At 48.6% G+C, this 18,962-nt stretch overlaps 1 protein-coding gene across 1 annotated transcript in view; it reads right to left on the bottom strand.

Moving 5' to 3' along the window:
- Positions 1–676: 676 nt before the first annotated feature.
- Positions 677–18,962, bottom strand: part of DOCK11 (dedicator of cytokinesis 11) — a gene marked incomplete at its 5' end in the record, with an annotated part of 83,051 nt that continues 64,765 nt past the window's right edge. The window contains 7 exons of the mRNA XM_019536165.1: positions 677–2,715; positions 12,178–12,316; positions 13,305–13,405; positions 15,821–16,011; positions 16,660–16,870; positions 17,761–17,907; positions 18,556–18,669. Coding sequence (XP_019391710.1) covers positions 2,614–2,715; positions 12,178–12,316; positions 13,305–13,405; positions 15,821–16,011; positions 16,660–16,870; positions 17,761–17,907; positions 18,556–18,669 — 1,005 coding nt within the window. The remainder of the gene's footprint in view (positions 2,716–12,177; positions 12,317–13,304; positions 13,406–15,820; positions 16,012–16,659; positions 16,871–17,760; positions 17,908–18,555; positions 18,670–18,962) is intronic.

Below are 18,962 nucleotides of genomic sequence, written 5' to 3'. Positions count from 1 at the left end.
ATCCAATTTTCTGATTCATAACACACATTATCTAAAAGGGTTTTGAATTCTCAAAGGATTGACCAAGTGTACTTATTGCCCACTTGACGGTCACTGCTTCCTGCACATTCCCACCTTGTGCAAATAGTTGTGTGTTTGCAGACTTACCTGTTTGCACCTGCACCCATGTATTTTGCAGACACAACATATATTGTTGAAAATGCAGGTATCTGGAGACACGAGACAGTCTAAGGATACCAGTACTATTGCATTGCAATCACTAGCAACAGAAGTGGCAACAACTGTTAGTATACCAATGTAATTTGAGATGGCAGCAGTGCATATAGAATCGTAGAAAGTGAGGGCTGGAAGGGACCTCAGGAGGTCTCATCTAGTCCAACCCCTAGCTCAAAGCAGGACCAGACCGCAACTACATCGTTTCAGCCAAGGCTTTGTCTACCTGGGTCTTAAACCTCCAAGGATGGAGACTGCACTGCCTCTCTGGGTAACCTGTTCCAGTGCTTCACCACCCTCCTAGTGAGACATTTTCCTAATATCCAAATTCCACTTCCCTTGCTGCAGCTTGAGCCCATTGCTCCTTGTCTTGTCATCTGCCCTCACTGAGAACAGTCCAGCTCCATCCTCTTGGCAAGCCCCCTGCAGGGAGTTGCAGGCTGCTATTAAAGTAGTCGAAAGCTGCCAATTAGCTTTTATTTCTTGATGTTGTTTATTGCCAAGGGTATTCTCAAAACATGTTTTCAATACTGTGAACAGAAGTAATATTTCATACCTGTCCTAATTTGACAACTTCTTATCTTTTCAAAGAGTAAGTTGGGAAGCAGCATCTGCTGTTAAACATTTTTCATGGCAAGCTTTAAGACAAAGAATTAGTGACCATAACTCACTGTACTCATCTTTCTTCCTCTTTTTGTGAAGTTAAATTTGGATGCTGCCTAGGACACAAACTGGCAGATATGTCATCTGTTTGCTATATTGGCATATCTGTGTTTTGCTTACCACTACAAATTATATAGGGAAAAATCACGGAACAGGCAATCTCATTCCTGAAAGACCATCCTAATTTTTGACACTTGGCACCATGCAGGACATAATGTTTAAAAAAAAAAAAAGGCAGTGATCTATTTACTATATAGTCACCACTTTTATTATGGAAATTAGAGGTTTACCATGTTATAGGGTTGACCATGCTCAGACACTAAGGCCAAGCAAAATAGCTGGCTGCTACCTGTTTTGTTTTGTATATATTTGTGTATTTTGGTATGTACCTCATTTTATTAATCCGGAAAATAAAAGCTCTGCAGGGACTTTAAGATGAGTGGAACTCTCTTCAGTGTAGGTGTGATTTTGAAAATAAAAGACATCACCTGCATTGCTAAGGGGTGAAAGAGAATACATGAAAGAATTACTGAATAAGCCCAGGGATCTAATTTTTTCTCTTCCCACAGATCTGAATATATCTGTGTGCTATGAAAGAGATAAATACTGGCAAAGTGCCTATGGCGGAGGAGGGAGGAATTGATAAGATTCTTGGATTTATGTTTTCTTTACCCATCTGCCAAGAAAAGACTGTTTTCAGAAAAAATGTGTTAAAAACTTGTGGGATTACAACATAACCCTAGGAGATATGCTAAGTAAAAGGACATGTACATCTGGGGTTTGTCACAAAACTTAAAAAAATCTATTAAATAAAAGTTATTTCAATCCAAGAAGTTCCCAGTGTAAAATCTTCCTTCTGGCAAATGGTAGAACTTTCAAAAAGGAGCTGAAGTGCCAGAACCCCAAACCCACTTGAGACAGACCTCAGTCATTGGTTTATTTTACATACACAACATGCATCTCAATCAAGCCTGACCTCTCTGAGGAATGGAAAGGATTAGATTTCTTGCAGATCTTGGTGATTATGACCCTTGCACATAGTGCAGAATAGGCCAAAGGCAAGCACCAGCTACAGTTGTCTCCCTTAGCCACAGAAGCCTTACTTCAGATTTCTTTAGCAGAGTGTGTGTTTGTGGCTTCTGCATTAGGTTTTCTGGTTATGACTTATGGCGGGTTCACAGGTGGCAAGTCTAATCAAGGGAAACTTATGCCCTTGGTGTTTTGGGTGACCATATCCCTTTTGTGAGGGTCAGGATTCCTTCTCAATTCTCCAAGGGGACTGACCATTACACCTACCTGTATACCCTGTGACCAAGAGACTGGAAATACATTTAGCAGCAATATTGCACATACTAAAATTCCTATACACTGTACGCTACTTTCTACTTACAAAGAAGTTTTACATTTTATTCTATTCCATTGTACAGCTTTACATAGTACCTTTCCCAATTCATAATTCAGCAATTCAGTACAGACTTGGACAGATGGCTTTCAGTGTTGTACTGTATAAATATAACTAAAAAAAGTACAAAATAAGCACAGTGGTGTAAATGTCCAGGCACTTCCAACATTGCTCAGCAAAATAAGCAAGCACCCTGTTTGAAAGCACTTTAATTTTGGGGGGAAAAATACTGAAGGTTTCCTGGTCACTTGTTTTAACATCCTCCACACAGTTCTGTATGTTCCTGAGTAAGATTTGTAGAACACCATTTTCAAGTTCATATGTCAGCAGTGATCCTAGGTGAGAAATAACCTGTCACCAGATGTCCCACTGATTGCACAAAATACATGTAGAGAGTCATGTATCCAGGAAGAATGCATTGTATCTTCTTGGTACAGCTAAACAAAACAAAGGAGAAATTAAATACATGTTTGCAACTCATCCTTTTAAATAGCTTTTAAAAAACACACAAGGCAAAAGTAGTATAGAATTACCCAATCAGGTCTTCAAAGCTGGATTGCAAAGGCAGCATAACAAAGAAATGAGAAAGAAGGGTTACTCAGTACCAACACTAGAATATTTACATAGATACACTGTTAGTTGAATTTCACTGAAGAGAGACTACTGTTAACTTCAAGAAAGGTAAGTCTTGCTCTATCTAAGACTTCTTTTGCCACAACTATGTATAGTAACAATACCTGAAATATGTTCTTAAAATGGTAACTGAGTTATTAACAAGGCAAAGTAAGCTCCCACTGAAAGATGCTATTCAGCCTAAAATAGCACTGCATAATGAGTCTTGATAAATGACATGCATGACTTAGTGGTCAACCTTCTTACAGCGCAGACAGAAAAGTGCACAACTGCCCACAAACAAAAGAGACAGCTACAGTAAACGCTCTGTTATCCGGCATCCCCGTCTGGTGCACTCCTGGGCATCAGTGTGTGAGGGGACAGGGAGGGGAGGCCCTGTGCAGGCTGCTTTGCCCTGGGGCTGTGGGCCAAAGTGGCAGGAACTCTGCTCGCAGTGGCAGCAAAACCCAGATGTGGTACTTCTGGTTTTGCTGCTGCTGCATCCCTTTGATGCCAGTTAATAGAGTTTTCCAGCTAATAAAGTGCCAGTTAACACAGCTTTTGCTGTACATACACTTAGAGAGCTTTCTCATAATCTGATTTTGGTAGACTTAAGTCTTATAGCCACAGTGATTTCTCTAGTTTGGAAAGGAAGAATGTGAATCAGGGTGGTACTTTATAGGCCCACTGGTTCAGAGAGCCATAAGCTTTTGTAGGCAACCTACTTGGTCAGGTACAATGAATGGACCCTGGTTTAGAAAGTAAACCGGTACTTAAATCTGTGAAGTAACTATCAGGCTTGGTAGGAAAGACCAACAGGAACCTGCTTGTATGACTTACGAATTGCAAAATACCAGGTGTTATAATTTCTTTTAAATACAAAGGAGTTCTGGGCCCTCCCTACATAAGCAAGAAGCCCTCATGTTGCAGTGGGTTTCAGTAAAGCCTGCAGCTGAACTCGTGCTGAATTTGCAAGTTTAGAGATGATTGGACTATTTTTGGTACTTTCAGAAAGCTTGTCTGGGGCTCTTACAGAACAACTGGAGACTGAAAACATTGTTTAGGTGTTCTTATCCTCCTTTGCTAGGACAGGGCACACTCTACAATATGCTATTTATCTTGTTTTCTCTGGACTTCCAAGAGCTGCTCTTGGGATAGCTGAGGGGTGGTGAGTCAATGCACTGGGTATCCTGGTACGGTAAAGGAATTATCCTGATGAAAATCCTACATCTTTTAACTGCAGTTAGCCACCTACTTCTGTTTCTCCATGTTTCCTTCCCTCCTGTCTCCCTTCTCATTCTTAAGGGACCTGAAGGCCTGTTGCAGGGGCACTTAATGAGTCGTCCTCCTGCCCCACTATCTTTTCACAGAGGAAAATATTGGTGTGCTTTTGGTTTTTTAGACTGTGCAACCGTTGATCTGTATTTTTTTCTTTCCAGTTGGGACCTTAAGTTAGCACATTTTTCTTGCCTATGCTTAACTGAGGAATTTTTCAGAAGAGGAAAATAATATTTAATTATAATTTAGAACTATTAAAAGCACTAAGGTTTCAAAGCCAGCCATATCCACCTGTGATAAATTACAGAAATGTAAAGATAATTTCTGTACATAGGAAAAGTTGGACTTTTCCTTCTGGAGAATGCAAGATGCTAGACCTACACATACACACAGAAAAGTCTGGCATCCTTAACTCGTCTCTAACCTGCAAAGTTCAGTCAATGGAGTAACGCCGCCTAGTAACCAAAGATGATGAGACTGGCCTGGTAAACATGTTTTGATAATACGGAGCATTTTAACAATGCACCTCTATTCTAGGGTGCCCCTAACTGCTGTGCTTCTATAGTGCTGATTTGCTTTCAATTTGAATATTGCGGAATTTGGAGGCCACAAAAGTTTTAGCCTCTGTATTCAAATTTAACTGCATGGAGAAGTTTGTCTGCAACAAGCCCAAAGTAAGCAGGTGCAGCTCTTACAAAATTCTTTGTGCAAAATTCAGCAGACAAGAGAACAGGGTTAAATCTGTAGTAAAAGGCCAAGCAACATGAGTGCGACCCACCAAGAACATGGCACAGGTACATAGCTGGAAAAGCAACTAACAAGAGGCTGCAAGATAAAGCAGGGGCCACCCTCATATCCAAATCACCCCTAACACTCACAAGGCTGAATTCAGACAAAAGAAAGCAATTCCCCTGACCTGCACTGAGGTTTCATTTGATTGTGTCAAGGGCCCTGTTTCATCCCCATAAACACCAAATTGGTGTAAATTGCACGTGATCTGCAGATCGAGTTGCTGCTCACACGTAGGTTCCAACCACCTTACACAGGCCCGTGTCACTACGGAACTTGGCTAACTTTGTTAAAAGAAACCTGACACTGTCATCTATAAATACGGATGTCAAACAATTACCAGCGGATGGAACTCTTGACTAAGACGTTAAAACAGTCTTTTGCGTGACCCTTCTTTCATGCCATTTTAGACGAAAAACAGTTCAGTTTAACTTTTTCATTTTAAGCAATTATATTTAATGTTCTAATGTGAGAGTCTTCATTTTTATATGTAACCTAGTTTGGAAATTCTGAAAACACTTTTTTCTTTGAGGCACAAGCATTTTGAATGGCACCCTGATCATTTTATAGGCCTGATACTGTACTTATAATGTATTAGCCTTTTTGTTTTATTTTAGCAAAGCCAAAATTAAAGATGTCATTCCAGAGACAGGGAGATCACTTCTGTAAAGAATACATTTGAGTACTTGGCAAAAGTGCCCCCACCTTGCATAGATCCTCCACTATATAAAGACTGGAACTGTACGTGGTTTCTGTATCTGTGCAATTAAATATTAGAAATCCTGGGTTAAGCTGCAGAAGCGTGGCCAAAAGCAGAAGGCTCCAAAGCCTGTTTCTGAGCAACCGCAACATGACCTTGTATGGGAAATTAGCTTGGTCAGCAAAAGAAAGCAAACAATTTGTGTGTCCAGCTGAACTAGATCAGATTATACAGAGTACACGGCCTGAAATTAGATAATCCAAACCCACTATATCATACTGTATACATATTAGTAGGAATAACTGATGTAACCAAAGGTATTAGATGTAGTTTAGTTTTAATAGATGTATCTGTTTGTGGTTTTTCAGATAAGTGATTAAAAAACCAGAGCAGCGCTGCCCACAAAAACCATAAACAACTTAGCCAAAAGAAAGAGGTTGGATGTAGTACTTAGTTGGCTAACATTGTATCGTATGTAACCTAGTTGCGTTCCCCTCCTCTCCCCCATCCCTTGATTGTTAGTCCCTCGCTTGGGCACTTTGCATTTCCATCTCAGCTTTGTCATCTTTTTTTCCTGGATTCCCCATCCAAAACATCTACTAATAAAAGTCAATCTGTTCTTATCAGTTTAATCGCTGAAAAGACAGAGAACCGCTTCTTTTTCAACGCTCGGCCTGGTATTGCACTCCTTCCAGAACCGATGCCCACCCCGTCCGGTAGACTGCTGGAATAATAGCAGCAAAAAGTGAGCTGACTAGCAGCTTGCTTTCTTTTCCTCCAGTGCAGCATGGGTTCTTATCAGTCCTGATGGGTGAGGGAAGGCAGTGCCGCCAGTACGTCCGAAAGAGCGCCGGTTGCGCAAGCCGCCATGCTGCTCAGGCAAATAGCTTATGGGTCATCTGGTTCGCTGGACCCGATGACACGAAAGCCCCGACTCGGGCTAGTAGCTGAAGACCTTGGGTCTCCCTTGGTCGGAGTAGGCAAACGCCTGAGCTCGGAGGACAGAACGTGGGTAAAACACCTCTGGACCAAGGACACCCTGATCCACTAATAAGAATGCTCAAGGCACTTGGAGACCCCTGCTAGGGCGAACCGCTGGCCACGGATCTCGGAAGACCCTCCTAGGAGGGTGAACCAGCAGACCTGAGCTGGCGCCGGACCCTGACGCACCCCCGCGATGTTGGATCCCCGGACATTGACCAACCCCCGGAGGCAGAGAGACTCTCGGAGCCCGGAACCCCGGCTGACGAGAGCCACCTCCCGATGGAGGACCTCGGACCCCAAGGATGCTCCCCGAACAGCGGTGGAGCGCCCTGAGCGGCCCCGGGCCCCCACGGACCCTCGGCAAGGACGGTGAGCCCCGAGCGGTGACGACACACGGACCCCGGCGGTCCCAAGGTTGACCTCCCCGTGGGTCTCCCCACGCTGGTGGAGGAGCCCCGAACCCCCCCGACACCCGATCTCCCCACGGACAACCCAGGCGAAAGCGTAGACGCAGCTGCACTCACTTTCCTCCCTTTCCCTCTTCCCGCGAAGCTGTTGTGCCCCACCTGCCACCCACCAAGGCAGTACAGGGCGCACAATGATCTGAACAAGCACCTATGGCGCTTCCACCAGCTGCGCCTAGCGTTCTACTGCTCCCACTGCGGCGTCGAGTACGAGACCCTGAAGCTCCTCAAGAACCACCACAAGGTCTGCCAGGGCCCTGGAGCCAAGAGGAGGCCTGGCACGCTGGTGAGATCTGCCGCTTTGACCTGCACCGCGGCGCGAAGACCCGCAAGGCAGGCCGCCCCGCCGACAACCCCACCGGACCAGACCTCCAGGGACCATCTGACGGAAGGACCTGCCCCAGCGATGCCACCAAGCAGGTCGACCCCTAGAGCTCCCTGACTGGACGTGACACCCCGACGAGACACCCCCCTCCCAGACCCCCGGGGCTGCCCGACCCACCGAGGACCCCGGAGCCACCCAGGGAGGCTGAGCCGCTGGGAGCCCTCCAGCTCCCGGGCGTCTCGGAATCCCTGGGTACAGAGCCCTCCCCACAGCAGAGGATGCTCACCCCGTGGCAGGCCCTCTGGCTGGAGGAGCTCTCTCGGGCCACCACCTTCGAGGCCTCGGTGACTCGGCTCATGGAGGAGCTCTTGGCGGCTGCCCACCCGGGCCAGCCCTGGAGAGGCGCCGATGGCAGATCGATGATGTGACGAGACAACAGACCGCAGCCACAGTGGCCACCCAGGCGCCAGCGCTACAACCCAGCGGTGGCCTCCCGGATCCAGAAGTTGTACCGGGCCAACCGCCCCAAGGCAGTGAGAGAGATCCTAGAGGGGCCCTCGGCTTTCTGCCAGGTCCCCCGGGAGACCCTGTTCCACTGTTTCAGCAGGGTCTTCAACCCCCCGGCAGAGGCGGCTGCCCCATGCCCCGCGACCATTGAAGCGCTGACCCCCGTTCCCCCCGGCGGAGGGGTTTGAGGAGGCCTTCACGCCACAGGAAGTGGAAGCCTGCCTGAAGAGGACCAGAGACACCGCCCCCGGCAAGAACGGCATCAGGTACGGTCTTCTCAAAAAACGTGACCCAGGCTGCCTCGTTCTTTCTGTTCTCTTTAACAGGTGCAGAGAGTTCTGCCGGACACCTGCCACCTGGAAGAGGGCCATGACAGTCCCACAAGAAGGGGGACCCGACTGACCCGGGCAACTGGAGACCCATTGCCCTGTGCTCCACGGTGGCCAAACTGTACGTCAGCTGCCTGGCGGCCCGCATCACCGACTGGGCAGTGACTGGCGGGGCCGTCAGCCGCAGCCAGGAGGGCTTCATGTCAATGAAGGGCTGCTGCAAACACAACTTCACCCTCCAGATGGCCCTGGACAACGCCCGGAGGATCAGGAAGCAGTGCACGGTGGTGTGGCTGGACATCTCCAATGCCTTTGGCTCCGTGCCCCACCGCCACATCTTCAGCACCCTCCGCGAGCTGGGTTTGCCAGATGGCATCATCGACTCGGTGTGAGAGCTCTACCTCGGATGCACCACGACCATCCGTGCCACCGACGGAGAGACCGCGGAGATCCCCATCCGGTCGGGGGTGAGGCAGGGCTGCCCCCTCAGCCCCATCATCTTCAATCTGGACATGGAACCGCTCCTTCGAGCCGTGGTGGGCGGCCCCGGCAGGCTTGACCTGTACGGTCAGAAGCTGAGCTTCCTGGCCTACACTGACGACCTGGTCTTCCTGGCCCCCGATGCCGCCCAGCTGCAGCAGATGCTGCACGTGACGTCTGAGGCGGCCAGATGGATGGGCCTGCACTTCAACATCACCAAGTGCGCCTCCCTACACATCGATGGCAGGCAGAAGAGCCGTGTCCTGGACTCCACCCTCACGATCCAGGGCCAGGTGATGAGGCACCTGCACGACGGCGCGGCCTACTGACACCTGGGGACGCCCACTGGCCACTGGGCCAGGCAGACGCTGGAGGAGACCATCGCCGGGATTGCGCAGGATGCCCACAAGCTGGACTCATCCCTGCTGGCCCCCTGGCAGAAGATCGACGCGGTGAACACCTTCCTCATCCCCCGCGTCATGTTCATCCTGAGAGGCTTGGCGGTCCCCAAGACCCCCCTCAAGAAGGCGGACACGGAGATCCGGCGGCTGGTCAAGAAGTGGCTGCACCTGCCGCTGCGGGCCAGCAACAAGGTCCTGCACATCCCCTACCGGCAGGGAGGCGCCAATGTGCCCCGCATGGGAGACCTCTGCGACATCGCGGTGGTCACCCACGCCTTCCGCCTCCTCACCTGCCCGGACGCCACGGTAAGTATCATCACCGCCAGTGCCCTGGAGGAGACCCCCCGCAAGAGGATCGGGTGGCAGCCCACCGGACAAGACTTGGCCACCTTCCTCAGCGGCTCGCTGGAGGGCGAGTTCAGCCGGGACGGTGGGGACTTTGCCTCACTGTGGAGCCGAGCCCGCAACGCCACGCGCCGCCTCAGGAGCCGCATCGGCTGTGCCTGGACCTGGACCAAGGAGTGCCGGGAGCTGGGAGTCTGCCTGCGTCCAACCCTGCACGCCGACCGCATCACCGTGACGCCCCGCACAAGGTCCTTCCTGGAGAGGTTCCTGAAGGACGCCGTCTGCAACAAGTACGCCGGCGACCTGAGGACCAAACCCGACCAGGGCAAGGTCTTCAATGTCACCTCGAAGTGGGATGCTAGCAACCACTTCATGCCCAGCGGGAGCTTCACGCGCTTCGCGGACTGACGTTTCCTCCACCACGCCCGCCTCAACTGCCTGCCTCTGAACGGAGCTGTGCGCTTTGGCCACCGGGACAAGAGGTGCCGATGGTGCGGCTATGTGGCGGAGATCCTCCCCCACGTGCCGTGCGGCTGCAAGCTGCACACCAGAGCCTGGCAGCTCCACCACAACGCCGTCCAGGACCGCCTGGTGCGGGCCATCCCAGCCGGGGCGGGGGAGATCTCTGTGAACCGCACCATCTCAGGCTGCGAGACCCAGCTGTGCCCTGACATCGTCATCATGGACCACGAGGCCAAGATCGTGATTGTGGACGTCACCATCCCCTTCGAGAACCGGCGCCAAGCCTTCACCAACGCCCGGGCTCGCAAGCAGGAGAAGTACGCCCCGCTGGCTGACACCCTGAGGGGCCACAGCTACGACGTGACGGTGGACGCGCTCATCGTGGGGGACGCTCGGAGCCTGGGACCTCAGCAATGAGGGCGTCCTCCGCACCTGCCGCATTTCCCGCCACTACGCCAAGCTGATGTGCTGCCTCATGGTGTCCGACACCATCCGCTGGTCACGTGACATCTACGTGGAGCACATAACGGGCCACTGCCAGTACACTGACCCCTCCAGACGAGCCGCCGCCGGACTGGACCTGGAGGACACCACCGCCTGAACCGCCCCCTCCCGCTTCGCTTCGAGAGGATTTCGCCGCCACGGACGACCCCATCCCACCCAAAGAGGACCCCCGCGATCGGACTTTATGGACTGAGACGCTCTCTCCGAGCCACTTCCTCCAACATTGCGGACCACTGTAATGGGTATGTGTGTATCTATCTCCTTTCCCTCTCAGCGTCGTGACCCCCCCTCCCTTCCCACATCCCCCCACCCCCGGGCTTAGTTGGCTAACATTGTATCGTACGTAACCTAGTCGCGTTCCCCTCCTCTCCCCCATCCCTCGATTGTTAGTCCCTCGCTCGGGTGCTTTGTATTTCCATCTCAGCTTTGTCATCTTTTTCCTGGACTCCCCATCCAAAACATCTACTAATAAAAGTCATTCCATTCTGGTGAAAGAAGGAGAGAAGGGAGCCTTCCTTCCAGAACTAACTTTCACAGGAACATAAATCCCAACTAATTGACATCTTCCATGTTGACAAGGCAACTGGTTCAGTCCAGTTCCAAAAGTTTCAGCAAAACAAAGAAATCTAAATATATCCAGTCAAAGTGTAGATCAGTAATTCTTTGCCAGGGAAACTGGGTGCCACTTAATTCACAAGAGTCATGGAATGGTGCCTGGAGTCCAATGAGGGGTGAGGACCTCTGGGGTAGATAAACTTGCATCATTAAGGATCTGTGGTTGTAAACTTGGGGAGTTCAGGGAATAACAGGGCTGAGTTGCTGAGGGAACTGAACAGTTAACAAGAATTCAGAGCCTACACCCATCCTCCCAGGCATGAGTATGTTTTTGCATTTCCACTGCCTCAACTGAGCGCTAGTTCCATGTATGTTTAGCTTTCCAATAAAGTGATTCTCTTGAGAAGAGACAGGCACACTCAGTCTTTAATCCAGGGCCCATCAGACAAGCTAAACTCCCTTTCCCTAATTTGGAGTTGGAGGGCTTCCCTTCAACTTCAGGCAGCCAACTTGCTTCTGATTTCACAGCGCGTTAGTAGTAAGGTAAACATATTTTTCCTGCATCTGTTCAAACTGTGTTATTAATCACAAATGCATTTAAATAACACCTTTCCTAGAAAGATCTCAACACACATTTACCACGTGGGCACGCGTATTGATATAACAGATACAGACGCACAAAATCACATCCATCTCTAACCTGTGTTTTACTACCCATGCTCTTTTGCAGTGCACACTAACAGCACCCTGCAGTGTAGACAGAAAACAAAAAATATAAATCTTTAACAAACACTGGAAAAGGAATTTAGACAAGCATGTTCCATCAAAGCAAACTATAATTCTTCTAGCAAGCTGAGACTTGTTACCCTATCCTTGCAAAAGAAAACAAACCACAGACTATATATTATCCACAACTGGCCAGAATCCTAGTTATGTGCATCTGGAAGGCTGTACCCTGAAGCAAGGGTTTTGGATCAATACTCTGAGCTTAGAATCACCCCCACTTCTCTATTCACCTGCCTCAATTTTTATATTCAGTTAAAAACAGCAAAAGGAAAATCTGAGACAGTTTTAAATCCTGAAGTAAAAATCCAGGATAAAGGGCCTGCACACCCAGCGCAGCTGTGTTTGGATCCATGCTATTTCAAGTCTATTAATACATGCCTGTTCGTGAATGATGTCAGAAAGCTCTTTCACCATGTCTCTGAAGTTTGATTTTAGCCCTTCATGGTACTCTGCTTGGTCTTCCTTAATGAGTCGCTCGTTAAGTTCCAGAGACATTCCACAGGCTTGTATAAACTTCCTGTAAATGAAAAGAAGAGAAGTTGGGCATCAGGGTTTCTCCTTCAAATCTTCCCAAAGGTGCAGAAAACAAAACAGATGTGTCTAACTATGTACAGGGTTGCACGGGGGTGAAGTGATAAACAGAACTTCCAGTCCAGAAACTGGATTAGATTTGTTCTTCTCACAGTCCCACTTCTCCTGGACTCTGAGCCTGCAGGCACATAACAACCATGTGTCTGTAATGTTCAAAGACTGTCACATGGAAGAGAAGACCCTGGCTGGTCCTTGTGTCTGCACAGCTGGGTTTGAGTACCAGACATCTCGTCTGCGAGGCCTGCATGTGTGCCTGGCAGAGTTGCAAACTCTGCTCCTTTACTACTTCCCTGGGATGTTCAGGGGCCAAGAGAAAGGTGGCCACAATGCTTCTCCTGGTGTGTGCAGCAGCTACATGAGGGGAGAGACATCTGAACCCAGTACAACACTGCAGCAGTTGGAGAGCAGAACTAGGAGGGCCAGGGAGATTCAGGGACCGTTCCACCAGTGGCAAAGGCAGACCAGGAGGGAGGAAGACACTGGAAAGCACAAAAGTTCACCTGACTGGAAGGAGGAAGGGAATTGCTAGCTTTAATGCTCTCTTGAGAAGCACTCAGGCACTACAGTGATGGGAGCGGAGGCAGAATGACAGGTTAGACAGCAATAGGAAGTTAAATGTTTTAACATTTCCCTGTTCAGCATTCCCCAGTGAAAGGAACAAATTCAGTAAGTCTGGGTTTCACAGCTCTCCATTCAGAAGGGAGTCAGGACATTACGCCTGGCAATGGACAAGCTAGCCATGGAGATACTGCTGTGCCTGGAAAGTAGAAGGCAGCCTCTTTCCAACTGCAAACACATAATACTAAGTCCTGCATTTCTATTCCAAATCTTAACTTCCATAATAAAAGATACTGTACATAAGAGCAAATACCAAACATTAGCCAGAAAACAGATTAATTACCTAGGTAACCTACCTGAACATTTCTTTTAGCTCATTCACCTTCTTGATGGGGTACTTGCTGGACTGAGTGTCACTCAGGAAAGCCCTTGCATAGGCCAGCGGGCCAGCATTGACCTACAATACAAAACAGAAAGACTCATTTATGCCATCATTTTTATGGTAGTGTTGGAGTGATGTTGCGGCTGTGGTGGTCCAGAAATTACTTAAGAGGGAAGGATTTTTGTGGGTGAAATCTGTGCCAATGGCATGGTTGGGCTAGAATTAGACAAATGTTTGCATGCAATCTTCATTGGGTCCAAGTAAAAAAAGCAGGCACAACAATGATTAAAAACAGATTCTAAAAGTCCCACTATTTGTAATCATTGCTGTGCTTGCTGCTTTTCCTCAGACCTGATGAAGAATGCCTTGCACGCAAAGGCTTGTTTACATCTCATCCACACAGCTGGTTTAATAAAAGAAATCACCCCCAACAATCCTTGTCTCTCGGAAAGTTTTTATGTTAATTTTGGAGGACAGAGGATAACAGATTTGTCTAACTGGAAGTGTTGCTTATGGAGGGACAGCAGACCACTAATTCTACACTCCTATTAGGTATAAGGCAGAGTGCTAATTATATAATGGGAGGTCCTAAATTTCCAGAAGTTAGGCCTGGCTTTTTCTATCGGCAATCTTTAAAATGCAAAATGATACAGGGGGAAAGAATGACAACCTGTTTCCTGATGATTTTTTTTTTTTAATTTCCTTTCTGGCATGCGAGATGCCTGGGCCTCGTCTCAAGTTGGGGACAGGTCAGGAACTATAAAGAGGCTGTTTATAGAGGATGTCTGGCTGACATTTCCATGCCAGTGTCTTAGACTTAATACACATAATCAGCCTCTATCCATAATCAAATCATGTGCAAATATGCATGGGTCCAATCCTGTGAGTACTAGTAGCTGGGTGTAATGTTTGTTTGCTATCATGAGCAGTCCCATAGGCTTACAAGACTGAACACAATGCTCAGTTCTGTTGGAAAGATCAACCTTGTAATGCTCTACAGAGCAGGTTAATAATTTCTGGAAAGTAAGCATGTTGCCAACAGTTGTGGTATGTGTGGTAGGGGCACTCTGGTGCCCTGCTCCTATGAAGGGATACAGGTGCCGGTTGCCGGGACAACCGCAGTTGGTCAGCTGACCAGGAGTGGGCAGGGCCTGGAGTACATAAACAGCCCAGGCTGAAGCCTAGCAAGCAGTTCCCCTCGGCAGCTGAGGAAGAGAGAGCTCTGCTGGGAGTTGGAATAGCAGAGCAGCCCAAGGGCCTGAAACAGCTCCTGGGTGAGGAGAAACCCCTGGTAGGGGTTTGAGGGAGGTTTAGCCAGAGGGCTAGAGTTTGCATTATAATCAGGAAGCTCATTTTTGTGTTGCAGCCGATTGGCTTATGGTTTTGCTTTGTTGTGTAATACCGGAGGACGGGGTGAGGCTATAAGGGGTGGAGGAGGCCTCATAGGGACCACGCAGTAGTGTGGGAGGGTTCCTGGCACTGCAGAGGGCACAGCTTTGGTAGGGGACAGCGAGAAGCCCTGGAGTGAGAGACCGGAGGGCCAGGTGAGGCTAACAGGGGTTGGAGGAGGCCTCAGTGGGGCTCCACAGTGGTGGGGACCCCGGTGCCAGTGAGGGCACCGCATTTAGGGGTGCACTACCCCAGCCCTGAGAAGGGGCACAGAGGACGGGGGCTAGGTAAGGACGAGGCTGCCTGAGCCCCCACAGGAATTGTTGACCCAAGCAGGGGATTTAGGGGCCAGGCACAGCTATGGTCACCTGAGCCCCAAGCGCAGAGAAAGGCCCTAGTGTGGGCTGAGCCCCAGGGAGGGGCGTTTAGGCAAGAAGCCCAGCGAGGGCACAATGTTCAGGGGGCACTGACCCCAGCCCTGTGACAGGGGCATGGTGGATTTTGGGGCCAGGCACGGCTAAGGCCACCGGAGCCCCAACTGCATGGAGCACCAGTGTGGGCACCAGCAAGAAGCCCGGAGGGTGCTCGTGTTAAGCCCCAGGGTGGGCACACATGAATAGAAGCCCAGGGTAGGGTGCTGATATAGAGACAAGCCCTAGGGGAGGGTGATCCTATACAGGCGGGCGCACAGAGAGAGGCCCCGAAGGGGCGAGTGCGCGGAGAGAAGCCCCGAGAGGGCTAGCGAGCAGAGGGGCGCCGGTTGCGTGACAAGCCCAGGGGCGCAGAAAGGAAAACCGACCAGATAACGTCCGGAACATCTGCGAGGCTTGGGGCGTGGTACAGGGGAGGCTGGAGCCATGCATAGCCCATAAGGCTGGGGTGCACCAGGTCACTCCATACAGAATAGGGGCCAGGATAAACAGAGCACTGTGTCCAAGGGGACAAAAGGCAGCCTCCATTATACAATTAGATAACAGCAAAGACGTGGCGGGCGAGAAACGAGGGTGCTTTAGCGCCAACTTGGCACGGTAGGGGGCGTTGGAGAGATCACGGCCGCGCCGTGACAGTATGTAAACACTGTGTGACAACCAGAGGCGTTACCTGGACAGAAACACAGCCCTGCAACTTGAGCTGCAACTGGATCATGTCAACTTCTGCAGGAGAACAGAGCTTTTGTAGCTCTGCTGTCTTGTCTTTTATCTCATCAGTAGCAACATCAATGGGTTTTAGGTCAATCTGACGTTCTGAATTGACTGGAATTCTCTTCTTCACATATGGAAAGGAGTTTGAAGCTAGGAAAAAATAGGGTCAGCAAGTGATCAGTCAAATATTATCAACTGATTGGTCAATTGACTACGTATTTTTTGACTGGTCAAAGATTATAGCAATTTTCCACGAAAAACTACACTTATTTCCACAATTTGTTTTCTTGAAAGAAATATGATTTCTTTATTGTTTTTTTGACATATTTCTTAATGGAAAGTTTGTGCTTTTTCTGTGTATCATTGGATCCATTGGCAATTTAAAAAAAAGTTTTGACCAATATTGACTGGCCAATCGATCAAATTTTATCTGACCATTCAAATACTCAACCCTAGGAAAAAAATTATTTATAGCTTGAAATGCCTCTTTAGTAGAAACATAACACAAAACATCATAAAATAGATACAGACAGCTCCTGGCCCTGGGGCTCTTCCAACCAGCAGGCAAATTCCTGAACAAGGGTTTGATTTAGTACTGTCATTACCACACTTCTTGATGCTTCTTTTGGGAAAACAATGCACAAACCAAACAAATATTTCACTGCCACCCTAATTAAATTGCAACGTGAGTGTTTGATGCTTTTTGGAAAGCTAGTCAGCTATGACTTGTCTGCATGTCAAGCAAGTTTAAATACTTGTTGCTGATATATATTCTCACATTTAGAAGACCTTACTCACTAGTTAGAATAACTCGTCTTTTGCACTGCTCTTCCACACTGCCATGTTTTTTTCCAGACAAGGTATAGGGAGACTCGAATACAAATCTGTTGATGTTATGATTTCTTTCAAACTCCGTCTTTCTTTCAGAGAGCTCTTTGTCTTCAAAATAGGGTTTCACATAGGTCACTTGAATATGGGCATACTTCAGATCGAGATCTTTGATGTTTACCTGTGGAAACAAGAGGCTTGCTTACTAGAAGGGAAAAGACTACAAACCATCCTTGCCACTAGTTCTACCCATTCATGCTTGCAGCCAGTGTGTCTATCCCTCACAGCTGCAATTCCCTCAGTGCTGTGGCCCAGTACTGTGACTGTTTCACCCCAGCTCCAGTTTTGCAGTGAAGCAGCCTGCAGGCCTAGTATTGCCTTCCTGCATTTTGAATGAATTTCAGCCACAAAGAAATTTCTTCTGATATCTGGCAGCCAGTGCCATGCTCACTTGACTGTACAGCTGTAAGAGAGACATGCCAGGTGGCCCTACAAAGATACAGGCACACTAGGGACCTGCGGCATTTCAGTGTTACTGCAATCAGTTACTGCTCCTTGAAAAGTACCATTTCAGGCTTCGTGCTCAGGGTGAGATGAACAATCGGCTTCTAGAGTGAGGTGTGCAAGAAAAATCCCAGCTTGTCATCCCAGCACAGGGGGAAAAGCTTACAGAAGTTGCAAGGGGCATCTCTTTCCAGCCTTGTAGATCTTAAGCAGCCATGAGGGGATCCTGTTCCCAGCCACAGGCCCTCAAGAGCTTGTTCTCTTCCTGCTCTCCAAACCTAGCTCGGTGTAGGGTCCCACAGGGTTCACGAGGCTCCCACAGGGCTCAGGAGAAAGACAGTGTAATGTGGAAGTTAACACTTCATTTATATTCACCTGGGAGCTCTCCACAGTTATCTTCCTCTTGCTACAAGTCTTTCCTCCCCCAAACCTTACAGAGCTGCCAGGAAGAAGATGCAACCCTTGTCTCTTCACCTCCTGGAGGGGAGGTCGGGTGGGGTGAGATATTTAGTGGCATTTAGTAGGAAACAGCAAGCTCTTTGGCACACTCATACAAGTTAACACTACCTTACTTGAATCCTGGATAATTTTTACATTCTCTGCTCCAAACTTTTCTCCGTAAAGTTTAAGAAGCCTCAGGGAGATCTCCGACAGGCCCGTCAGTTTGGGCTCCTTGTAGATATATTCCTTGCCATCTTCTTCTTCAAAGAAAGCCTGGCATTAATCAGAAACATGTGCATGGTGAATGGACAAACTCTGTGTGTGTGTGTGTGTGTGTGTGTGTGTGTGTGTGTGTGTGTGTGTGTGTGGACACAAAGAAGGAGCTGCAAGATAGCTATAGCAAGCACTGGGCAGCCTACAGAAAAGCCAAATGATAGAGGTGATTTTGGGCAGAGTGCTGGCTAATCTATATTGTGCAAATGTGTTTTGAAGCCAAATTTCCCTAACACCTAGACAGCTACAATCACCTTCCAGAGAGGACGATATCCATGACTTCTATGGGTGCTGTAGTGCTCAATAAACTGGAGTGTTTTTTCAACTTTACTTGTGTGCCTCATTACAGCAGGATCCGCACACAGTGGGATTTCCTACAGCTTTCCCACCATTTAGGAGCAGAGTTCCATTAAAAATGAATGAGGCCAGAGATGCTAAATCATTTACGTGCTTTGGAAAATCCCACCCACCATGACAATAAAGTAAGCATACCTCACACAGCCCGGAAGCCCTGCCCTCAAGGTTGTGCTAGCTAAATAAATCACAAGTGGGCAAAGTGCCGGCAGCCAGAATGCCTGACCAAGCAGACTGATTTGTAGACAAGGGCATCTGAGGTGTATCAGCTGGCACGTGGATTAGTGGACTTACTTGTCCGTAGAAAGCCACTCGGAAGAAGGTACCCAGCAATCTCTTCCGTGTGTGCATCACTTCCAATATTTTTGTATAAGCACCATGGAGCGTTCTGTACAATTGAGTAAGTTTCTGGAAACCAAGAAAGTCAAGCATGTGTCAGTGTTACTGGAGCAAGATTATGTAAACAGTAAATCAGGACAGATGTTGGAAGTGGTTGACCCCTTTGGCCCTGCTTCAGCAAAGCCATTAGGGCTTAGATATTTAGGGATGCTGAACTCACCCAAGTTCAAATGTACACAAGGACTAAGGCAGGCAACTCTGTATGCGGACATAGTTTCAGAGTTTCTAGGGTCGGAAGGGACCTGAGCAGATCATCTAGTCCGACCCCCTGCCATGGCAGGAAAGAGTACTGGGGTCAAACG

This window comes from Crocodylus porosus, unplaced genomic scaffold, assembly GCF_001723895.1.
Source record: "Crocodylus porosus isolate Cpor-Errol unplaced genomic scaffold, CroPor_comp1, whole genome shotgun sequence".
Taxonomy (NCBI): domain Eukaryota; kingdom Metazoa; phylum Chordata; order Crocodylia; family Crocodylidae; genus Crocodylus; species Crocodylus porosus.
The sequence above is the reverse complement of the archived record's forward strand: the minus strand, read 5'-3'. Positions and strand labels throughout refer to the sequence as shown.